The sequence below is a fragment of the Narcine bancroftii genome, chromosome 13, assembly GCF_036971445.1.
Source record: "Narcine bancroftii isolate sNarBan1 chromosome 13, sNarBan1.hap1, whole genome shotgun sequence".
Lineage (NCBI taxonomy): Eukaryota > Metazoa > Chordata > Chondrichthyes > Torpediniformes > Narcinidae > Narcine > Narcine bancroftii.
Genome location: NC_091481.1, coordinates 22,685,696 through 22,708,727, shown reverse-complemented (window position 1 = coordinate 22,708,727; position 23,032 = coordinate 22,685,696). Strand labels below are relative to the sequence as shown.

Sequence of the window (23,032 nt, the reverse complement as noted above, 5' to 3'; positions counted from 1 at the left end):
TTTGTGTAGTCTTCCAAAGGCACTATTTGCCTTGGTGAGTCTGTTGTCTATCTCTTTGTCGATCCTTGCATCTGATGAAATGGTGCAGCCGAGGTAGGTAAACTGGTTGACCGTTTTGAGTCCAGTGTTCCCGATGGAGATGTGGGGGGGCTGGTGGTCATGGTGGGGAGCTGGCTGATGGAGGACCTCAGTTTTCTTCAGGCTGACTTCCAGGCCAAACGTTTTGGCAGTTTCTGCAAAACAGGACGTCATGCGCTGGAGAGCTGGCTCTGAATGGGCAACTAAAGCGGCATCGTCTGCAAAGAGTAGTTCACGGACAAGTTGCTCTTGTGTCTTGGTGTGAGCTTGCAGGTGCCTCAGATTGAAGAGACCGCCATCCGTGCGGTACCGGATGTAAACACCGTCTTCATTGTTGAGGTCTTTATTGGCTTGTTTCAGCATCATGTTGAAGAAGATAGTAAAGAGGGTTAGTGCGAGGACGCAGCCTTGCTTCACGCCGTTGTCAATGGAGAAGGGCTCAGAGAGCTAATTGCTGTATCTGACCCGAACTTGTTGGTTTTCGTGCAGTTGGATAACCATGTTGAGGGACTTGTGGGGGCATCCGAGGCTCTCTAGTATTTGCCAAAGCCCTTTCCTGCTCACGGTGTCAAAGGCTTTGGTGAGGTCAACAAAGGTGATGTAGAGTCCTTTATTTTGTTCTCTGCACTTTTCTTGGAGCTGTCTGAGGGCAAAGACCATGTCAGTAGTTCCTCTGTTTGCGCGAAAGCCGCACTGTGATTCTGGGAGGACATTTTCGGTGACACTAGGTATTAGTCTATTAAGGAGAATCCTAGCGAAGATTTTGCCTGCAATGGAGAGCAGTGTGTTTTCCCTGTAGTTTGAACAGTCTGATTTCTCGCCTTTGTTTTTGTACAGGGTGATGATGATGACATCACGAAGGTCCTGCGGCAGCTTTCCTTGGTCCCAGCAGAGCATGAAAAACTCATGCAGTTTGGTATGCAGAGCTTTGCCGCCAGCCTTCCAGACCTCTGTGGGGGGGATTCCATCCATACCTGCTGCTTTGCCACTTTTCAGCTGTTCAATTGCCTTATATGTCTCTTCCTGGGTAAGGACCTCATCCAGCTCTAGCCTCGAGGGTTGTTGAGGGAGCTGGTAGTACTGGTAGCTATAAATGCAAAATTTTAAAGTAAGAGTAGATCAGAACATGAGAAAAATTAGCAGGTGTTGGTAATGGCCTCTTAAGCCCGTTCCTTCATTCAGGGAGGGCATCACTGATCTAACTCTAGCCTCAACATCACTCTTCGACTCTTCACATACCACTGGACTCCTTGTTGCTCAAGTGACCATCAATCTCTGAAAACAATCCCTGAAAACATTCAATGACCCTGCTTCTATGGCTCCCCAGGGTAGAGAATTCCAAAGAGTCCTGACCCTCTGACAGAAGAATTCTTTCTCATTTCGAAATATTCCATTTTTATTTGCCATGTCATTTCAATAACATTGCTTATCTTTTAAAATTTCAATGTATATGAGTTTTCTTAGTCAACCTCCCTTCATTTCATGAATCATCCCAGTGAACTTTCTCTGCATGGCTTCCAAGGCAAACATTTCCTAAGGAAACCAAAATTGCGCACATAACTCTAAGCAATTGATGAAGTTGCATTCAAACGTTACATTTATTCTTCCCATCCTCTGCAACAAAAGCTGATTTTCCATTTGTCTTCTTTAATGACTGCCTGTACTTGCCAGCCAACTCCGTGTTTCCTCACTAGCACCTCCAGATCCTTTTGTAGTCCCACTCCATTTCAGTAATAGTTGGTTCTGTTCATAATTTCTTCTCAAGTGAATAGCCTCACAATTTCTCACATTATCCTCCATCTTCTTTTAATTTACTTTACACGAGTATATTTGCTAACTTTACTAATCTTTACACAAGCTCATGTGAGTTTCTAGTGAGGGAGTCAAATGTCTGCAAAAGTTCAAAGTGAAACCAACAGTGCACTTCTACTACTGAGTAACCAATCACTGCATGGAACCAAGGAAAACATCAGATATAATTACCTGGTTCGCAGAAACACGAGTAACTGTTCCAGTCATCAGTGCAGTAGCTGTTTGTGGGACAGGGATTGGAATCACACTGATCTGGAATATCACAACCATTCTCTACTTGAAATTTTACAGCCTGGTCCATGTTCAGAGTGGCTACATTTGTTGAAGTATCACCCATTCGGAGTCCCTAACATAGAGTAGAGAAAGGAATGATTTTCAAGAAAGGGCACTTCCCAGTTATTTAAAAGACCGCAAGTTATTTCAGATTTCCAGCATATGCAATCTGGTTGCACGACTGAACTACAAAATCTCAACGGCAGAGGGAAATCACGACTCTCAGTGATCCTTTACTTCTTACCTGCATACAGCCATAGAACCCTTTCTGCCGTGTGCTCAAACTTTCAGGGAGGTGTCCAACAAAGATACTTTTCAATTTCAATCCTGGCAATTCATTCCCAATTTCCACACTGGCCTATAATAATATACAGTCATAAAGACGTCATATACATTATGTTTAGTTCATGAAATACTATAAACAGGAAAATTAAATCTCTAGCCACATGATAAAATGTACAAGCATTTAAACTGAGGTTCAATTGTTGATCTTGGGGAGGTGGGTGAACTATTAATTTTTTTTTTATTTCAGTGTTGTAGCCTTCACAATGAAGCTTGCCAAAAATGCACTGCACAAAAAGTGTATCCTTGCAAATCTGCAAGAGGATAAGCAAACATAGAATTTGCCAATTGGAAACATTGATAAACAATTGCAAGAGTTAAAGCTTGATCCCCAGGAGATATCTGAGTGTATTGGAAATCAGCTCACAAATTGGTTAGAAACCGATGCAAATTGGGAGTTGGTGATGCTTACATTTGAAAGCAACTTTCCATTTAGAATGGCGCATCCCAGGGGAACCCAGCCCAAATCCAGGGAATGTCAGGAGGAGGTGTTCAGAGGTCAGCAGCACCTTCAGTTTTGGAAATAATTGTTCAGTAAAAGATTGACACCCCGTTCACTGGCTAAAATGTCACGTTACCTGGTACATTCCATAATCCAAAGACATAACTGCCATGTATTTGATGTCCTTGCCATCCTTCATACTTTTTATCTCGATCAGTAAATGATGCCATTCTCCGTCACTGACACGCGTCTGAGTTAGTCTCAGTTTTGCTTTCAATCCAAGTCTATTGTATACTTCAAACTGTAGGATATTGTTTGTTATCTGCCAGATGTGAAACAGCAAGAGGACAAGAGCTAATTCACACTGTACATTTAAAAAAGACACACACTACTTCAAGTGTGAATGAATTCCTTCACTCCAAAATACTTAGGCATAAAGCCGCTTATACTTGTCAACAGTCACTGTAAATAGAAACATGAAACAGTCTAGCTCTTGAAAAATATTAAGGAAATCTATAGATAAATTTACAGCTGCTCTGTGTTATGGAGAGGTCAGCAAAAAAAAGTTTTTATTTTCCAGATATGACTGTTGTCCCTGTTGGTGGGGCAACACACACAACCATAAGACAGAGGAACAGAAATAGGCTATTCAGCCCATCAAATCTGCCCCACCATTTAATCATGATCTGACCCACTTTCCCACTCAGCCCCACGGCCTAGCCTTCTCCCCATAACCTTTGATGCCCTGGCTCATCAAGAACCTATCATTCTGTCTTAAATACACCTGCTCCGCAACTGCTGGTGGCAACAAATTCCACAGGTTTGCCACCCTCTGGCTGAATAAATTCTGAGGCATTTTTGCTCTAAGCGGACACCCTTTTGCCCCAGACTGTCTTAGCATGGGAAACAACCTTTCTAGCTCTACTTCATCCATGCCTTACAACGTTCAAAATGCGATCCCACCTCTAATTTCCAACAGATGTAGGCCAAGAGCTGTCAAACACTCCTCATATGACAACCCTTTCCTTCCTGGAATCATCCTAGCGTGAGTGCTGCTGAACGAATAATTCTGACGCAAAGTCTAAACTTGTACACACCGAGTCTCAGTATACTCCTGGCTCCTCCGTGTGTCGGACTGCTCCCACAGGGGACAGCTCGAGTCTTCATACAGGTCGGTGATTGACAGTAGGCAGGTGGGGCCAGCCTCCAAGGTTGCTCCATGCAGTAGGCTGGTAGGAGTGTGGCCAGTGTATTGGTTGTATCACTACACCGAGTGAATCTCCTCTGAACCCTCTCTAACTTCAGTGGTCATTTCTTACACGAGGAGCCCAAAACTACTCACAATACTTCAAGTGAAGTCTCACCAGTGCCTTATAAAGCCTCAACATTAAGTCCCTGCTCTTATATTCTATTCCTCTTGAAATGATTGCCAGCACTGTATTTGCCTTCTTTGCCTCCATCTCAACATGCAAGCTTACCTTTAGGCTATCCTGCACGAGGACTCCCAGGTCCCTTTGCATCTGGGTATCTTCAATTTTCTTCCCATTTAAAAAAATAATCTGCCCGTTTCAATTTTCTACCAAAGGCCATGACCGTACACGGTCTGACATTATATTTCATTGGGCCACTTCTCTGCCCATTCTCCTCATCTGTCCGTCCTCTGCAGCCTCCCTGTTTCCGCTGCACTACCTGCTCCTTCACCTGTCTTCGTATCATCCGTAAACTTGGCCAAAAAGCCATTCATTTCCATGATCCAAATTAGAACAAGTCGGGAATGAAACCAACATCTGCCTCCCAAGGCAAATGCTCATTTAAACAAAGTATTTTATGAAATATCAACATTTACCTTGGTTGTCTAGAAAATCAGCATGTTTGGATAAATCAAACAAAGTTAATATCATTTTAAAAAAATATTTTACATTTAATTAACGATTAAAGTGAAAAGAGGAGAGTGCTAAAATTGATGATAAATTAACCTGTGATTCACTTTGCAGCAAATCTTCAAAGGAAGATCGTTGCTATAACCAATCTAAAATGTGCTAATTCAGCAATGGGCAATGTTTCAGGATAGCTGCTCACCTGTATATTGATTTTGGAGGAAGCCCCAGCATTTGCTTGAACAAGGAATCCATTGGCCCTTCTTGTGCGGAACATTAGACCAATGTACCATGGCACAGATATGGTAATATCAAGGTCAGCCCAGGAGATCATACTGCTGCCCTTCAAACGCTGGGGGTTGGGCATCACTGCAGAGAGAATAGAAAAGCATCTCCAGGAGTGAAAAATGACCCAATTTCTGAAGAAATGTGCACCAATAATAATTCTGGAACATGGAATCCCTTTCCACTGACTTTTCAGAAACAGAATTGTCATAAATTGGAAAAATTGCATACAGTTGGCGTAACAGTTAGCATGCCTTTACAGTGCCAGCGATTGGGACTGACCGGACTGGGGTTGGAGTTCCACGCTGTCTGTAAGCATGTTCTCCCCGTGTCTGCGTGGATATTCTCTGGGAGCTCCATTTCCCGCCACCATTTAAAACATATCGGGGGTGTAAATTGGGCGGTACAGACTCGTGAGCAGAAATGGCCTGTTAACTTGCGGTATGTCTAAATGTAAACATGGCAAAATTCGGTTTTGTGGCAGCATTCAGAGTGCAAATATTGAAATAAATTACATTTCAAAAATAAACCAATATTGCAAGAAAATAGGAGAAAGTGAGGTAGTGTCTGTGGTTCATTATCCATTCAGAAATCTGATGGCGGAGGGGAAGAAGCTGTCCTTGTGTCAGTGAGGGCTCGTCTTCAGGCTCCTGTACTTTTTTTTACTAATGGTAGCAGTGTGAAGAGGGCTTGGCCTGGGTGGTGGTGCTCCTAATGTCAACAAAAAACTGAAGCAATAAAAATCCTGTCAACAAAGAAGCCCTTAATGCAAAATAAATATGAGCTGTGAAAATAAAAGGCATGTACAAGGAATGAGGGAATATTTAGCTCCTTGAGGTTTTTTTTTCCCAATCATTTAATTGGATCACTCCTAATACACATTTCAATTTCCTGTATTAACCCTGATTTCACAATCTTTCTGGCTACAAAAATAACTCAATTCAGAAAGTAGACCTAACCTCATCTTTGCAGGGATATTTTTGACACATTTCCATGTATTTTATGTGAAGCAGTGCTTCCTGATGTCAGCATCCTTGCTGTGGATGATTCACAGTCCCTCTCTCCACCCCCCGCGCCCCCCACCCCCATTATCAGTCATCTCAAACACTGCAATTGGTTGACTTCTCCATCTTCTGCTCTGAAGGAAATGCAAACCCAGGCCATGCAAATCGCCCCTCCTGTGTAATGTATGGCAGCCAATCTCAAATGTGGAGGGGCCCACACATTTAACTAAAATGATAATATATTTTTATGTCATCGGTAGAAGAGAAGTGTGCTAGAAACTAACTAAGCTTGGTTGTTTCACAGGGAAGGGGGCCCATAAACGTTAAGAGCAATTAAAGCTTCCTTGCTTTAATTACCCATTCACCTCTGATCAACAAGAGATAACACTTTTGAGATTCTGCTACAGTAAAACAAAAACAATTTCCTCCTTCAAAACTCCCAAGTATTCAAGCTGAATACATTGGTTTCACAGTCTTGTTCCATTGGTGTACCCACGTCACTTCCAAAAAGAGGGTTCAGGTTAAATCAGGCAAATTAATCTGCTGCAGCAACTCGTACTTGTTATCACTCACCAGACAGCTCTTTCTCATTCTTTTGAGAGGCAGGTTATTTTTAAATCTGTTTTAAAAAAAAATGGGGGAAATGCTCTCGAGACACAGCCAGTCACTCAAGATATTCAAGGATATGAATGAACATTCTAATTCTAAAGGAGACAGAATTTGTTAGCACTGTGTTCTCAACTGGTTTACTTAAATATAATTAGTCTCTTAAGTAATTGGCAGCTGGTGCAGCAGTGAGAGCTTGTGAAACATAACTAGAGAATGCCAAATGTATCATATGCTGGATTAATTATACTGTTAATTTTGTTCAGACTGAGACCTTTGAGACGTAACGTTTTCTTGTCACCATGGTGAAAATGTGAGAGGGATTAGTTCCGATTACAAATTTTGTTTTACACAGGACAATGCTAATAGGTGCACTTAGGGCAGAAATGAGATCTGTGCACCACTCATACTCCTTGAGGATCTGAAATTTAGACCTTGCCGGGGAATAACAGCAGCATTGTTGAGTCAACATTCCTCTGGTAACCTGGAGATAACATCAAAAATCCTCTTTTGTGTGCTCTGTCACTTCTGGCGCTGGGCTAAGACAGAAACCCATGGCGACATCGACGAGGCCTTGCAGCGATTTGATTCGGAAGTTGACTCACGTCAGGTTTCCTCCATGTCTCATAATCCCAGTCTTTCAGTCAGCATCACATCCTTGGTGCACCTGTTAAGCGTATGGCCATTGAGCACAGTTCAGTTGTGCAGTTAAACTCCAATAATCCACTGTCCAGATTTTCTGCGTCTCGGTTACCAGGTGACGCTTGTCATGCTCCTCTTCAAAACACAGGATTCCCTGTTCCCTATTCACTATCTCCTCTCCAGGACCCTCGCTTCTGTGCTACCTTTCAACTTACCAGTCAGCATTTCTCTTGTGGGTTCTTTCTACTTGTTCGGTTTACTGGAAAATTATTATAATACTGTCTGGCGTCTAGATAAGTGAATTAATAGTGGGTTGGTGCATCAGTAGAAAAGACATCCATCATCTGGAAAACCTGCCAATCTGATACTGCCGTAAGGATGCCAAGTTTTCAGAAATTTAAGTTATATAAATAAATGTAGTTTTCTTTATTATAATAATAAAAAATAAAAAAACAGCAAGGAGTTTTGGCCAAAACCCTTTCAGGGACCACTGTGAACATTGAACTTGGCTTGGTCAGTCATTACACTACCTACTGAATCGACAAGCAACTATCAAACCAGGAAGTGAGATGTTCCATTGAAGCACAAAACTGCTAAAACCTGCAGTAAACATTGTTAACCCAGTACTGAAACGAGAAAATCTTAAGGTGTGGTAAACATGGCTAACACGGTACTGAAACGAGAAAATCTTAAGGTGTGGTAAACATGGCTAACACGGTACTGAAATGAGAAAATCTTAAGATGTGGTAAATATGGCTAACACGGTACTGAAACGAGAAAATCTTAAGGTGTGGTAAACATGGCTAACACGGTACTGAAACGAGAAAATCTTAAGGTGTGGTAAACATGGCTAACACGGTACTGAAATGAGAAAATCTTAAGATGTGGTAAATATGGCTAACACGGTACTGAAACGAGAAAATCTTAAGGTGTGGTAAACATGGCTAACACGGTACTGAAACGAGAAAATCTTAAGGTGTGGTCAAGCAAAGTTCCAGTCATTCTCCATGTTATTCAGCAATAGAAATAAATGTATATTGTTGTCTAGGATTGTTTGGAAAGGGCCAAAGGGTTCAAGAGAACTGTCTCTAATTTCTGGACTGAGTCTTCCTTAAGGGAACCTGGAAAATGTGCTGGCATTTATTACCATTTTTCACTGAGTTACATGACAAAAATACTTATTCTGAAAGGACAATAAATGCTGGTGACTGTAAAAAAAATCCACCCTCATTCAGAAACAATAGGTAGGAAACAAACTCCCTCTATTTAAAAAAAGACATCACAAAGTCCAACTCTCAATAGTAGTTCCAAGATAAAGGACTGACTCAAAAATTTCTTATTTATCCAATTTTAGTTCTTTAATTTAGAGGAAACAGAGCCTCTCTGTGGGATTTCAAGCTTCCCTGAAACTCGGCATAAAAGACAGACAGTGAGAAATACCAATTCTCCCAAGGATAGCTTCGTAATTACTACAGTCTTTGGGAAGGGGGTTGGGTCCTGATCAGGGCTTAACAAAAAAAAAAATCAATTTGCATAAAGGATGTTTATTTTCAGCCTTCTCTAAAAGATGTCAAAGGAAGGTCAAAGAAAATCCCACATCCTCAAGGCAAAGCAGTGTCAGAGTCTGTCAGACACCCAAGATGCGTCTGCAGTAGTAATGGACACAGCAGGCAGTGATTATAAAGTGGCATTTCAATTTTTCCCTATTTTTGACAAGTGTGAATAATTATGTGACACTGATACCAGAAACCAATCATAAAAAATGCCAGGAGGCTAATAGAAGGGACAGCAAATCCCAACATTTATTTGTTCCCTCCTCAAACAGGGTTTCTGGTCATTAAATGCATTCATACAAATTTTCTTCGCCTGCAGCTTTGACCATATTCTTGGATTCCGGAAAGAGCCAAGACATCTTCTCAGTTTTGCTTCTGTTCCCCTTCCATACGAATCTGGCCTGCAACAATTTACAGAAAGAACAAAGATCTTGACCTAAATCATCTTGCTGAGCCAACTGGAGCCAATGATTCAAGTTGGTTGTGACTATACAACTTGAGGCACTGACTTTATCGGAAAGCAAAGTGCGTTTGAAAAATGAATATGTAAAAATTGCAATTCACCTTTATTTAGGATTTCAAATGTTTTCAGCATGAAGGTCAATGCCAAAACTGGGAAAATGTACCTTAAAAATACATCTTTGAGCTGGATTTTACACTGAACAGTGTGTTAAAATGTAACCTGCCTGATTTGTAATTGCAGTCATCTGTGTAAACCTCAGATGCCACTAGGAATTATAGGAAGAAGGTCTTAGCCACAGCAACCATATACATCAGCATTGAAAGGCTAATATGGAGGCGAGGGAAAGTACAAGAGAATGCATGCAAAATCAGAATGCCTGTGGCCTCTTCTTCTCTATCCCATGTTTCTTCTTTGGCTTGGCTTCACGGACGAAGATTTATGGAAGAGGTAAATGTCCACGTCAGCTGCAGGCTCGTTTGTGGCTGACAAGTCCGATGCGGGACAGGCAGACACGGTTGCAGCGGTTGCAGGGGAAAATTGGTTGGTTGGGGTTGGGTGTTGGATTTTTCCTCCTTTGTCTTTTGTCAGTGAGGTGGGCTCTGCGGTCTTCTTCAAAGGAGGTTGCTGCCCGCCAAACTGTGAGGCGCCAAGATGCACGGTTTGAGGCGATATCAGCCCACTGGCGGTGGTCATTGTGGCAGGCACCAAGAGATTTCTTTAGGCAGTCCTTGTACCTCTTCTTTGGTGCACCTCTGTCACGGTGGCCAGTGGAGAGCTCGCCATATAACACGATCTCCATTCTGGAGACGTGACCCACCCAGCGCAGCTGGATCTTCAGCAGCGTGGACTCGATGCTGTCGGCCTTTGCCATCCCGAGTACTTCGGCGTTAGGGATGAAGGCGCTCCAATGAATGTTGAGGATGGAGCGGAGACAACGCTGGTGGAAGCGTTCTAGGAGCCGTAGGTGATGCCGGTAGAGGACCCATGATTCGGGGCCGAACAGGAGTGTGGGTATGACAATGGCTCTGTATACGCTTATCTTTGTGAGGTTTTTCAATTGGTTGTTTTTCCAGACTCTTTTGTGTAGTCTTCCAAAGGCGCTATTTGCCTTGGCAAGTCTGTTGTCTATCTCGTTGTCGATCTTTGCATCTGATGAAATGGTGCAGCCGAGATAGGTAAACTGGTTGACCGTTTTGAGTTTTGTGTGCCCAATGGAGATGTGGGGGGGCTGGTAGTCATGGTGGGGAGCTGGCTGATGGAGGACCTCAATTTTCTTCAGGCTGACTTCCAGGCCAAACATTTTGGCAGTTTCCGCAAAACAGGACGTCAAGCGCTGAAGAGCTGGCTCTGAATGGGCAACTAAAGCGGCATCGTCTGCAAAGAGTAGTTCACGGACAAGTTTCTCTTATGTCTTGGTGTGAGCTTGCAGGCGCCTCAGATTGAAGAGACTTCCATCCGTGCAGTACCGGATGTAAACAGCGTCTTCATTGTTGAGGTTTTTCATGGCTTGGTTCAGCATCATGCTGAAGAAGATTGAAAAGAGGGTTGGTGCGAGAACACAGCCTTGCTTCACACCATTGTTAATGGAGAAGGGTTCAGAGAGCTCATTGCTGTATCTGACTCCATTGCCTCCAAACTCGAAAACCTTCTGACAGGCCACTTGAACCGGATCATGCCCATGCGACTCCCTCTTCAAAACAAGCATCGCATCACCCTCATCAGTGTCTATGCTCCAACCCTCCAGGCGAAACCAGCAGAAAAGGACAAGTTCTACACTGACCTGCGCAACCTCATTCAACAGCCGACAAGGTTGTCATCCTTGGCGACTTCAACGCTCGCGTCGGCAAAGACTCAGAAACCTGGCCAGGAATCCTGGGCAAACATGGTGTCGGCAAGTGCAACGACAATGGCTGTTGGAGCTCTGCGCAGAACAGCGGCTTGTCATTACAAACACCCTTTTTCAGCAGAGGGACAGCCTGAAGACCACCTGGATGCATCCCCGATCCAAACACTGGCACCTCCTGGACTACGTCCTGGAGATCAAGTCACATGCTGCAAGTGGCTTCCAGTGGAACGGGTTTGTCACTCAGCATCTATCTCTACTGTCCTGCTTTACTGCAATTACCGTGATTCTCAACGACAATATGAAGAGTAAACACCTCACGCAGGCAGGAGAAGGAAGCCATGTGATAATGTTCAAGAGGGGAACCTTCTTGTGAGCATCACACCGCTGATTCTATAGTTACCTGCATGAACAATGCTGAGATAAAACCACGGTTACATTAAGGTGGATCATAATGGGTTGGATTTCAGCAGAAAATTAAAGAAAGAGTCCCATGCTTTATCTTCCCCACATCCTGCAAATTTCCTCCTTCCAGACTTGATTTGGCTGCTGCAATTGAATTAGCCTCATCAGTTGCCTACGGCAGTACATTAAGCTTCTCTTCGCTTGTTCTTTTACCAATTATCACTCTTTGTCCCCTGGTATTTGATCTCTCTGGCAATGGGAATAGTTTCCTTCCATCTACTGCGTCTCAACTCTCCACATTTTTAATTATTTCCACCGGGTCTCCTTCCTACCTCTTCTATTCCAAAGAGAACAACTTCAGCTTCTCCTGTCCAAAGTCCTTGAACCGTTCTGGTTTCTGGGGACTTAGTTAGAGCAATTATACTAATAATTCTCCAAAATCACTCTGGTGCATTTTGTCTGAACCTCGTCTGAGGCTTCATGTCTTTGCTAAAGTGTGATATAAAGTATAACCAGTTATATCGTAGCTTGGGTTTTACTAAGTTTCATCACAGCTTCCTTGTTCTGGCATTCCCAGCTCCTTGTTATCAAGCTCAAAGAACCATTTCTTAAACCACTTTCTCAACCTGCCTTGATTCAGTAACTTATTTAGTAGATCTTTCTTTTTCTATACTCCTTTCAACATTGCAGTATTTTGTTTAGATTGTTTCTCTCTATTTTTTTTCCACCAAATTATCTTTCACTTTTTCACATTACATTTCTGTGTTAATATATATTAAGTCCTAGAACTGACCCCTGAGAAATTTTAATGCACCATTCTTTTCTCCCTTTCCCATTATGCCATGTGGCCAGTTTTCTATTCACTCTGCACCTTCCTATTTTATTCCACAAGCATTATTCTTGATGACAAGCTGAACATGTGGCACTTTATCAAATTTCCCTGTTAGTGACATGAACCACAATACCCTCATTGACTCTCTCTTATTACTTCATCTGACAACTGTCAGATAAGTTAAACACAATTTCCCTTTATCTAATCAAACCACACATCACTGATAAACCTGTGCTCATTACTGTTTTTTAAAACTTTGTCTATCACATGGTTAATCTGACTCGTTTGTGTTCCTGACTCTATTCCCTACAACATTTTTTGGACCACAGTCTGTTCATTTGCTACTCTCCAGTCCTCAGACACCAGTACAACTTGTGCATAACAAAGTATTTTTGTCTTTTAAACTGTTTATTCTTAATGCAGGTGTATTAGTTAGACATGGTAAGAGTGAGTCTCAAGCAACCAGAAAATTCACTTAACCGGCATCTACCAGTCCATGTAGGTGCCGAATACCAGGGGTTTATCTGTATATGGTCTGGCCAGTTCTCACTAAATAGGTCCATTTATTTGTGCCACATGGACTGAAGGATCAGTACAGAGAAGCACGTGGACTGGCCATTTCATTTCTGTGGAAGAACCAGAGCAGATTAGATAAATGTTGTGCAATTTGTTGATGATAAGGTTATAGGCCAAATTAAATCTGAAGTTAGGTTTGCACTGAGCCAAAAGTAAACTCTTTTCTTTTAACCATTGTGGATTTAAATAATTTACCTTGCTCACAGTTTTTGCCACCAAATCGTAAAGAACATTGACAGCTGTACGTATTCCACTTATTCACACACTGTCCACCATTCTGACAAATGTTTCTGTCACAAAAATTCTTCTTAGCTGGACACCCTGCAAAAATAAGAAAAAAAAAGACATTGCTTTCAACCTCGCTTCCTTCACGATCAGAAACTCCATTCTGAGCTTCTCCTCTTGGATGTTGCCTTCTGGTCTCCTCTCAGACATCTTTTAAAGGAGGAACAATACTTCATCAGCACGCTTAGGGCGAGTCGTGTTCATATCCAACTTACAGAAAATATCCAGGTTGTCAATATTTTAATAAGCAATAACAAGAATAAATTTGCAGCAAGACATTAGATGCTAGAAATTTGTCTTGGGTGGTTATAAATAGATTGATCAAACGATAGATGCTAACTCCAACAAATGTCTAAGCCCATGGAATGGTTGTGAAAGATCGCAACGGACATTGAGCAAGAAACTTTTCTGTGTTCTGTAACTATTTTGTGCACTAAGGAAATTAATCGAATGTAAAAACCGAGCATGATTGTGTGGACGCAATGGGCACATAGAATAAGGTCAAACTACATGCAGTGCACACATGTCTAGATGTAATGTGCAAAATTATTCTGTGGATTGGAAGCCTGTGAAGTGGGAGGCTAGGGGTGCCTCTGCATTCTCCTCACAGCTCCCATGCTCTAATATATTATACTCATCTTATTCCCTTGTACTGTATCCATCAGCCCCTGGCCTGGCCCTCCATTGTCTCGGTAGGATCCTATTAACCTTGTCAGTCCATTTACTAACCTCTGCAATCTGTGGCCTGCCTCAATTCTTACCCTGCCTCGAGATCAAAGGTCTCTGTTTAGGGTTTGACTCTACCTTGGGCCTCTTGAGATAGAATTCTGTTGCCGAGAGTCTCTCAAAACCATGGCACACAGAACCACGCAGACCTGCTTTAAAGCTGCTTTGAGATGCAGAAGAATTTCTAGTCTTCAGTGTTGAAATTGTGCACTGAAACCACTCAATTCAAAAACAAACTGTTCATTCGAGTTCAGAATTGGAATCTATTGCCATGAACGGGTCACAAAATTAGTTGTTTTGTGGCAGAATCACAGTGCAAATGTTATTGTTATAAATTTCATTTCAATAAATAAACAGGAAAATAGGATAAAGTGAGGTGATTTATTGCCCATTCAGAAATCCAACGGCAGAGGGGAAGAAGCTGTCCTTGTGCTGTTGAGTTCTTGTCTTAAGCTCCTGTACCTTTTTTCTGATGGTAGCAAAGTGAAGAGGGCATGTCCTGGGTGGTGGGGGCCCTTGAGGATAGAGGCTGCTTTTTAAGACACCACCTTTTGTAGATGTCCTTAACAGAGTGAAGACTGGTGTCTGTGATGTTGCAGGCCGGGTTAATAACTCTGGAGTATTTTCCTGTCCTTTTCATTGGTAACTCCATACCAGACAGTGACGCAACCAGACAGAATGCACCCCATGGTACACCTGTGAAAAACTTTTGCGAGACACACCAAATCTCCTCACTAAGTGTAGCCACTGGCGAGCCTTCTTGATTGCATTGACATGAAGGCTCCAGGACAGATCCTTAGAGATGGTGACACCCAGGAACTTGAAGTTCTTGTCCCTCTCCACTACTGACCCCCCCCCCACCCCCCCCGATGAGGACTGGTTCATGTTCTCCTGAAGTCCACAATCAGCTCCTTGGTTTTGCTGACGTTGAGTGCAAGATTGTTGTTATGACACCACTCAGCTAACTAATCCATCTCCCTCCTGTACACTTCTTCATTGCTGTCTGTGATTCTGCTGACGACCGTGGTGTCATTGGCAAATTTATAGATGGCATTTGAATTTTTCTTCTCTAATCAACTTGTTCTTTCTTGAAAACATTAACTACACCAATAAATTCCTTTCCAACTTGGCTGTTCTGACCACTCCTGATGAAAAGTCTTTCAGGAGGTAAGGCTTACACATTACACAAAAGAAAACAAGAATGACCAAAGAAAAGGTAAGACCATCATATTCAGATTTAAAAGCAAAATCCTGCAGTGAATGAAATCTGAAATAAAAGCAAAAAAATGTTGCCAGATTCTGATGAAAGGTTGTTGAGCTGAAACATTTCTCTCTCTTCACAGATGCTGCTGGGCATCTGAGTAGGCTCGAGTTTTAAATTCTGAAATAAAAAGATTTCAAAGTGCACTTTATCACCACTTTCCTCAAGACCCAATCAAGCATTTCCCTTGGATCATTTTCCATGAGTTTGTTTTCTTGGAGTTCCTCCCAACTTCCCCACATCTCATTTTAGGATGAATAATGTGTGCCGACTGCCAATTGAACACTGCACGCGGGCCGCTGCAATAACTGTTTTGGATGCCTGCAACCAATATGTTCATTACACACAGCATTAGCATGGTGCAAGGCACTAGTCAAGACCATGATGGAATACTCGCTCTTGGTCTGGATGAGTGCAGGTTTAGCTATACACAATTTGCTCAACACTTTCTAGGACAAAGTTAACTACCTGACGAACGCACCACCTGATGGAGGGCAGCAGGAGCATGTGAACACCACCATCTACAGATCTGTTTCTAAGCCACACGCTATTCTAACCTGGAGACAAACTTATAGGCATTGGCTTTCCCAAGTGCCTTCTGGTGAGGAACCATGCTGACATTTTGTTCTCATTCTGCTAAAGGTTTAAATTGGGTGCTTGATGAAAGCTCTCTATCTGGAATCGACGCAGGTCTCTGTTAGCCATGGGGCTACAGATCTCTCAACTTTCCATTTTACACCTCGGTTTCACTAAAAGATATTATTACTTCTAAGTAACAATTTTTATTTTAAAAAAAAATCATGTCATGTAATTTGAAAGGTATGAAATATTTGCTCTAAGTAAGTTAAACAGAATTAAGTGGTAGAAAGAAATATTACTTTTGAAAAATCTTAATCTTAAAAAAATAAATTTGCACAGAATTAAAAATCAAAGAATCATCTTTGATTTTAATTCAGAAGAAAATGTAACAACTGATCTTGCTTAAATCATTGCTTCGAGCAATATACAGTACTTATAAAAAAAAAATCCATGTTATATTTGATGAATTACAAGTAAGATTTTTAATGTTCTGGAATTTAGCAAGTTATTGATACTAAGCCGTGAGGTGCCGGGACAAGGCGCTCTTGAATGGGCATCTGTAGAGGTTGTTGAAGGATTTAGGTGACATGGCTTTAAGGTGTGAGGAAGGTATAATGAAGAATAATAAGCCAATACATCAAAGCCACACAGCAGAGCCATGAAAAGCTTGATTAGTGCAGAAGTTGTTCTTTCATGACTAGATTCATTTTCCTTACCACATCATTTCACATTGGTACACTTACACAAGTCGTCATTATTTACCTGCAAGCGTGCCATTATTTGCTATAAAACTTGCCATATCAAGCTGCTTATTGTCGATGGTCAAGTTTCTCATGCATCCCACAAATTCACGACTGCGAACAGGAAAATCTTCAGGCAGGTTTGGAACACCCCCAAGCAATAAAGGGCCAGTCAAATCCAAAGACCTGACAAGATGAAAGGAGCACAGACTCTCTTTGTTAGTGAATAACTTACTTTACCTTTTGGGGTAAAATACTGATTAGCTAGACTTTAATGGACAATCAAAATTAATTTCAAACAACTGAATAACAGGACACTCATATTCATGATTTAACTTCATTCATGACTTAAACTATGATTTGAATTACACCTATTCAGAACAGAAGTAGTTGCACAGTTTATATCACAGTATAGTCAGTCGTACAGATGTCGGACATTAATGGTGATCAACGTGGAGGAACTATGAACTGGCCTTCTCACTCCTCTGAGATGACATTGCTCTTTTCTGACAGGTCAGCAAAAGTAATTTTGTTCAGGGTGGTCAGCCCAATTTGAACATTGAATACTAAAGGTTAAATTAAAAGGGAAGATTACGCAAATTGATATTGCATTCTGAGCAATTAAAAAAAGGGAAGATATTAAAAGGAAATGATAGGGGAGATGGGGAGAAATTTTGACTTGGGTCATAGACCAGAGTAAAGGCACCAAAGGTTTTACCATGATGAAGGAGAATGAATTTTAGAACTATTTTCAGAAAATGATAGCTGATGCAACTTCAGTTGTTAATTTTAAATCTGCGACGGATGTATTGTTGAGGCTTATCTGTCTGATCTTGGCCGTCAATTAGTCGCGGCATAGTGTGGTGGAATAGCTTGAGAGACCACAAAACCTCAGCTTCTTGGAGTTGCCTATCAGTGCAAAGACAAAACAGGGCAGTTTTGTGGAGCAGCTGGGAGAAACAGAGATCGTGGGTGTAAAGTGGAACCAGTCTGAATGCCATCCCGTGAATAACACTCATGTCAACCACCAGGCATGGTAGTGGGTCAAAAAGGAGCAAATAGAAATTGAAGGTCAATTTGAGGACTGACCTCAGCTGAAACACAAATGGGTCATCTGAGGTGTTCAGCCCAAGGTGGAGGAAAGGTAAAAGTAACGAGCTTTACTGATGACAATTAATCTATCTAAATTGTTGGCCCACAGTTGGTTCTCGTCTTTCCCATTATCAAAATGGCTGTTCTCCTCACATAAAGAAAGGGGAACCAGGTGAACCTTTGAAAATATCTCTTTTATATATCCATGCATGTGAGTGGCATAGACAAAACCTTTTGCTCAAGTTAACGAAGAAAAAAACTCAGGTGTGCTTTTTATTTGCAGAATACATGCATCACTATTTTTGTAAGTGCTAAAATGAAACTCGGGAGGTGAAAAGCGAAGTTCTAAGTAGATTGTTTGGCCATCAAACTGTCAGATCTCCATTGTAGGTCTCAGGATCCCTGGACAAAGGATCCAAATAGGAATCAGAGATTGCCCCGTGGTGGGAGGTGAAGATTTTGAAGAGGTCACCACAGTGGTCCCAGACACTTCACTGATACTGTCCTGCAGCAGGACTGATGGAACAGGGTGCAAGCCTCAAAAGGATAGGGAGGAGAGCATCTTTAAAAACTAAAACGTACTTTGTTCCATTTTTTGTAATGCTTCATAAAACAATACATTTTACAAATCTATTGAACTAAAATTATAAAATAGCTTAGTAGCACACCAGTTATTTCTCACTTTTTTGATCCAGTCTGTGTTCCCTGAGCGGCGCATGAATAGTTTCCAATATGACTTCCAAATCGAATTGAAACTGCTGTGTCACAATCATCAACTGTAACTATGGCAACTTTCTCTCCCGATGGTCCATGTGGAATGCCTAACCTGCCAATATTTGGCTAAACAAAAGGAAGAGAACAATTATACCTGCAGCAAAGCAGGGGAAGATAAAAATGCCCAGTTTTATCATGGCTGAACTACCGGGATACAATAGAGAATAACATTGTTTAGATATTCAGTGTCCTAAAGACACGAGTGTTGCAGTATTGCGCCATGTTGCAAACTTCGGTCATCCATAAGGCCCAAACCCCACAGTATAAATGGTTGGCCATTGCATGCTTTTAATTTGCAACATGATTCCTGTTCTTCTGATCTCAGTGGAGAGGTGAAGGAGAAGGAAGGGCTTCAGGAGGTGGAGATGGATGGCACTTCTATGCCGAATTGGACTTGCGTTGGTGATGTTGGGGAGAAGGATGAGCTCCTATACATTGAGGTGTAGGGTGATGACAAGGATCATATTGTGGAATCATATTGCATTTCAAAGCTGGCCATGAGGTGTGGTGTGTGATGAGGTTGGGTGGGAGGAAGGCTGAGAAGGATCCTAATTCAATGCTGCCTAGTGTATGAGCAGGAGATAAACTTTGCTGGAACAAGATTGTTCACTCGCAATAATAGTTCAGTTTGAAATCATTTCTACTTATTAGGCAGGTCCACTAAACACGTCACAATGATGGAGGGAAATGTAGAATGGCAACTTATCTGATAGGGCAAATAATCTATCACTGCATTAGGAAGACCAAGTTGTCCCAGAGATGGTCTCCTCTGAGACAATGTGATCCAATGGCTCAAAAGGCAACTTGCCTGAGGAATGATATCAAATCACAAGTGAGGCTCACTACCTTAAAGTGCTGGGGAGGGATTTCCTGGCTGGAGTGACAGAAACTCATACAGAAATGGTTGTTATCACATTTCACACCAACACACAAATCATTTTTTGGACTCAATCCCAAAGAAAGAAAACACCATTATGCGATTAGATTCCTTGGCTTGTGGATCCAATGAACATCAGAATCTATTCACTTAAATATATCCTAGTATACGCATGGGTCTGGATTTCCCCTGAGAATTCCAGATTTGAGTTTGCCACCAGATGCAAGTAGCAGGGAGATCCAGTGACAACTATCAAATGTATGGTTGGAACCTTTTTGATCAGTCAAGAATGCCAGTAACTTAAGGACTTTGCTGAAAGCAAACTGTCCGTCAGAGAACCAAGTGCGTGCAATTGTTGAGTAAAACAACAGCAGAGCTTTTACAGCGACAAACTTCATAACCGGGACTTGCCCTCTTTGATTCAGGTGTTAAATGAAAAGACAAAAGCTGCTAAAGGTTACAAAATGATGTGAATTTATTGAAACCAAAGTGGAAGAAAACAAAGACAAGATTAATTATTTTACGATCCAGAAGTCTGCACAAAATCCTTGCTGACAGTCTCTAGGGAAAGGCCATATTACATGAATAACAGGGAAATGAATCAAGCTACCACATCAACATTAGAATTGCTTCTAAAAAACACTGTGGTAATTGAACTGCCAAGTTGTTTTGATAGCAAAGTGCAAATGAAAATTTGTTATTTCAACTTAATTTTCTGGTTGCTTTTATTTCATATTGCCCTCATCTATTACAGAGGCTTCAAAATTCAACTGTTTGTAACTTTAAAATGTATACTAGTATATCACTGCTATGTAATCGGCTAAAATGCAGAGGAGACAATTAACAACTTCTAACTGTTTTTCCCATCATTACATTTATTAGCAAGGTTGTTTGAACCTAATTAAGAACATTTTTGTATGTACTGTGGTACATCTTTTCCTGGGTTGCATTCAAGAACTAAGCTGTTAATATTTACCACCCAGAATACAGTGGAGCCATGTGACATTGTCACCAGAGCTCCGCCGAGTCCTCGCATTCCATCATCAGATCTGACAACACAGAGGCCATGCAACTTATGAGTTTGTTTCCTTGCATTCCCTCCACAAAGGGAATTAACACCCATGTTTCTGTTTCCCATACAGACAAAAATAAATATCTTGTGACGTAATTGCACTACAGGGATTCTACTGTGACGACCATTAAAAAGAAGCCCTTTCCCCAATAATGAATTTGTACAGTAAAATGGACATTTTCACCATTGTACCTAAAATGAGGAAGGTCATTATTTTTTTAAAAAACAGACTTTATCTCCTAATTCCTAAGAATAACCCAAGTTCATGCTTACTGTGATATCTATCGAGGTGCATTGAGAAAGTTCATATTGTGAACAATCCAGTGAGTCAACCCATACTTAGAACAGCAGTAAGAACACAGTCCAGAGTCAGTGGAACGGAGCAAAGGCAGCATCATTTTATATCTCTTTGATTAATAACATGGAATGGCTGAAAGGTGAAGAATTTAACGCAAAGCTTGAAGTGCCAGTTGATGAAGTAGACAAAGACGATGTGGTCAAACAATAATCATGGCTTTTATTAGCAGAAACTCATGGTACGATAATGAAAGACAATAGATGCATATACAGTAATACCCAAGGGGAGTGTCCTTAACAGTAGAGATAATGCACAGTCAATGTTAGTACAGCAAGGCTCGCCACAGGGGAGACAGGCGGCTTGGCAGACATTCGCCACAAAGCTCCCTGGACATTATAATGGATCTGGTGTAAGAGAGGAAAGTGACCGATTCTACCAGGTAAACTCTTAGGGCTAACCCTGGCAACTTCCCACAGCCCAGCCGCAACAGTGATTGTGCACGTGTTAGTGGTCATTTAGCAACATTTCCTAGATTCGAAGGAGGTCCCAGAGGATTAGAAAACTCAAATGCAACAATACCATTCAAGAAAGAAAGAAGGCAGAAATGATAAGACAATTAGCACAACATCAGTCATTGGGGAAAATGCTGGAGTCCATGACTAACAAGGCAAGAAGAGGACATTTGGAAATAGGCATCCAGAAAATCAAATATCAAGATGAGTACATATGGGTCAATGAAAGGAGAAATGTATTTGATAAATTTACTTGAATTCTTTGAGGATATAACAAACAACAATTAAAAGGCAACCAATAACTGTAATGAATTTGGATGTCAAAAAGAAATTTGACAAGATGCCCTATAAAAATGTTAATACACCAGATCTGTTTGGAATAAAATATTAAATGGACAAGAAAGTGGCTAACTTATGAAAAACAAAGTGTTAGGTTAAATGGGCTATTTTCAGATTGGCAATCAGGACCATTCAGTAGTCCTAATTCTTTCCAATCTTGACTCAAATGATCAGGCCGATGAAGGAGCAGACGGATGAGCAAGTTTTGAGAGTCTCCAAATCTATATGAATAGATGTGCCTCAGGCCAGTTAATTAATGCATAATGTGGGAAAATGTGAGTTATCACTCTGGATAAAGAATGAAAAGTGAATTATTATATAAACAGATGGTAGTACAATTTTTTGCAACACAAAGGGATCTGGGGTCTGTTTGTATTAAAACAAAAGCAATTAGGAAGACCAATGGAACGTTGACCTTTAATTCATAGAGTGTGAAGTATAAACCAGGAAAGTTTTGAGGCAATTTAGAGGGAGCTGGTGAGGACCAGCTCTAAAGCTTGTCATAGGTGAAGGGTGGTAGTGGGGACAAGTTCCCACTGCTATGCAAATGTTCTTCATGGCGTGAGTCTCAAACATCCTCTGGAAACTAAGTCCAACTCCTGGCCTTCATGTGTGGCATAGTTCTCATGTCCGGCAGCCTGCTCAGCTCATCAAAAGTCTGCCCTTCAACCCAGGGATCAACCTGATGAACCTTGTCTTCACTGTCCCCAGTACACGTTTATCCTTAACTATGGAGACAAAAAACAGTTCCACTCCAGCTTTAGCCTCACCTTTGTGTGTGGCCTCTGTCGGTCATGATCAACCATGAGGCCTGCGCCTCTGGTAGTATCTCCACCTCCATACTAATGACAGGTCCAAAGGAACGACGAAAGTCTATGCAGCTTGGTGCCAGCAGCATCGCAGGACTTGCTGAGTCGGTGCTGAGTACAGCAGTCAGCCACCTTCGGGGCTCCGACACCAGACTTTTACTTGGGTTTTACTCCCAAAGCCTTTCCATGAATGAGTATAGCCTCAAGAGAGTTTTCCCTCTCCTAGATGAGTTATGATCTGTGGTTAATGATCCCCATCTGCCCGAAGCAACTGGTTTCAAGGCGCCAGGGGCCTGTCTTTGCCCCTTCTCCTGTCGTTCATTTGGACCTGTCATTAACAGGGGGGGAATCCCACTGCATGAGTAACAAACGGATCTCCATATCAACTCTGCCCTGGCTTGTGGCCTGGAGATACGACCAGAGGTGCAGTACGAACAGAGCCGAAGGAGGCCACTGTGTTGCTTCATGATTCAAAAAGTTTGTTTGTCAGTGCCACCAAGAGCTTTCTTTCTTCCATTTTAATCTATGAGAAAATTAATTATAAAAGAAACATCCCCACAAGTGCCCACTGGGGAAAAATCATTTATATTTACCCGCACCCAAAAATTTACAAACGACAGCAACTAATAAAACCT

At 41.7% G+C, this 23,032-nt stretch overlaps 1 protein-coding gene across 1 annotated transcript in view; it reads right to left on the bottom strand.

The window, feature by feature from the left end:
- Positions 1 to 23,032, bottom strand: part of celsr1a (cadherin EGF LAG seven-pass G-type receptor 1a) — a gene marked incomplete at its 5' end in the record, with an annotated part of 257,770 nt that overhangs the window by 60,232 nt on the left and 174,506 nt on the right. Inside the window, 7 exon segments of the mRNA XM_069909385.1 lie at positions 2,062 to 2,236; positions 2,408 to 2,521; positions 3,084 to 3,269; positions 5,027 to 5,193; positions 13,229 to 13,354; positions 16,647 to 16,810; positions 18,399 to 18,556. Coding sequence (XP_069765486.1) covers positions 2,062 to 2,236; positions 2,408 to 2,521; positions 3,084 to 3,269; positions 5,027 to 5,193; positions 13,229 to 13,354; positions 16,647 to 16,810; positions 18,399 to 18,556 — 1,090 coding nt within the window.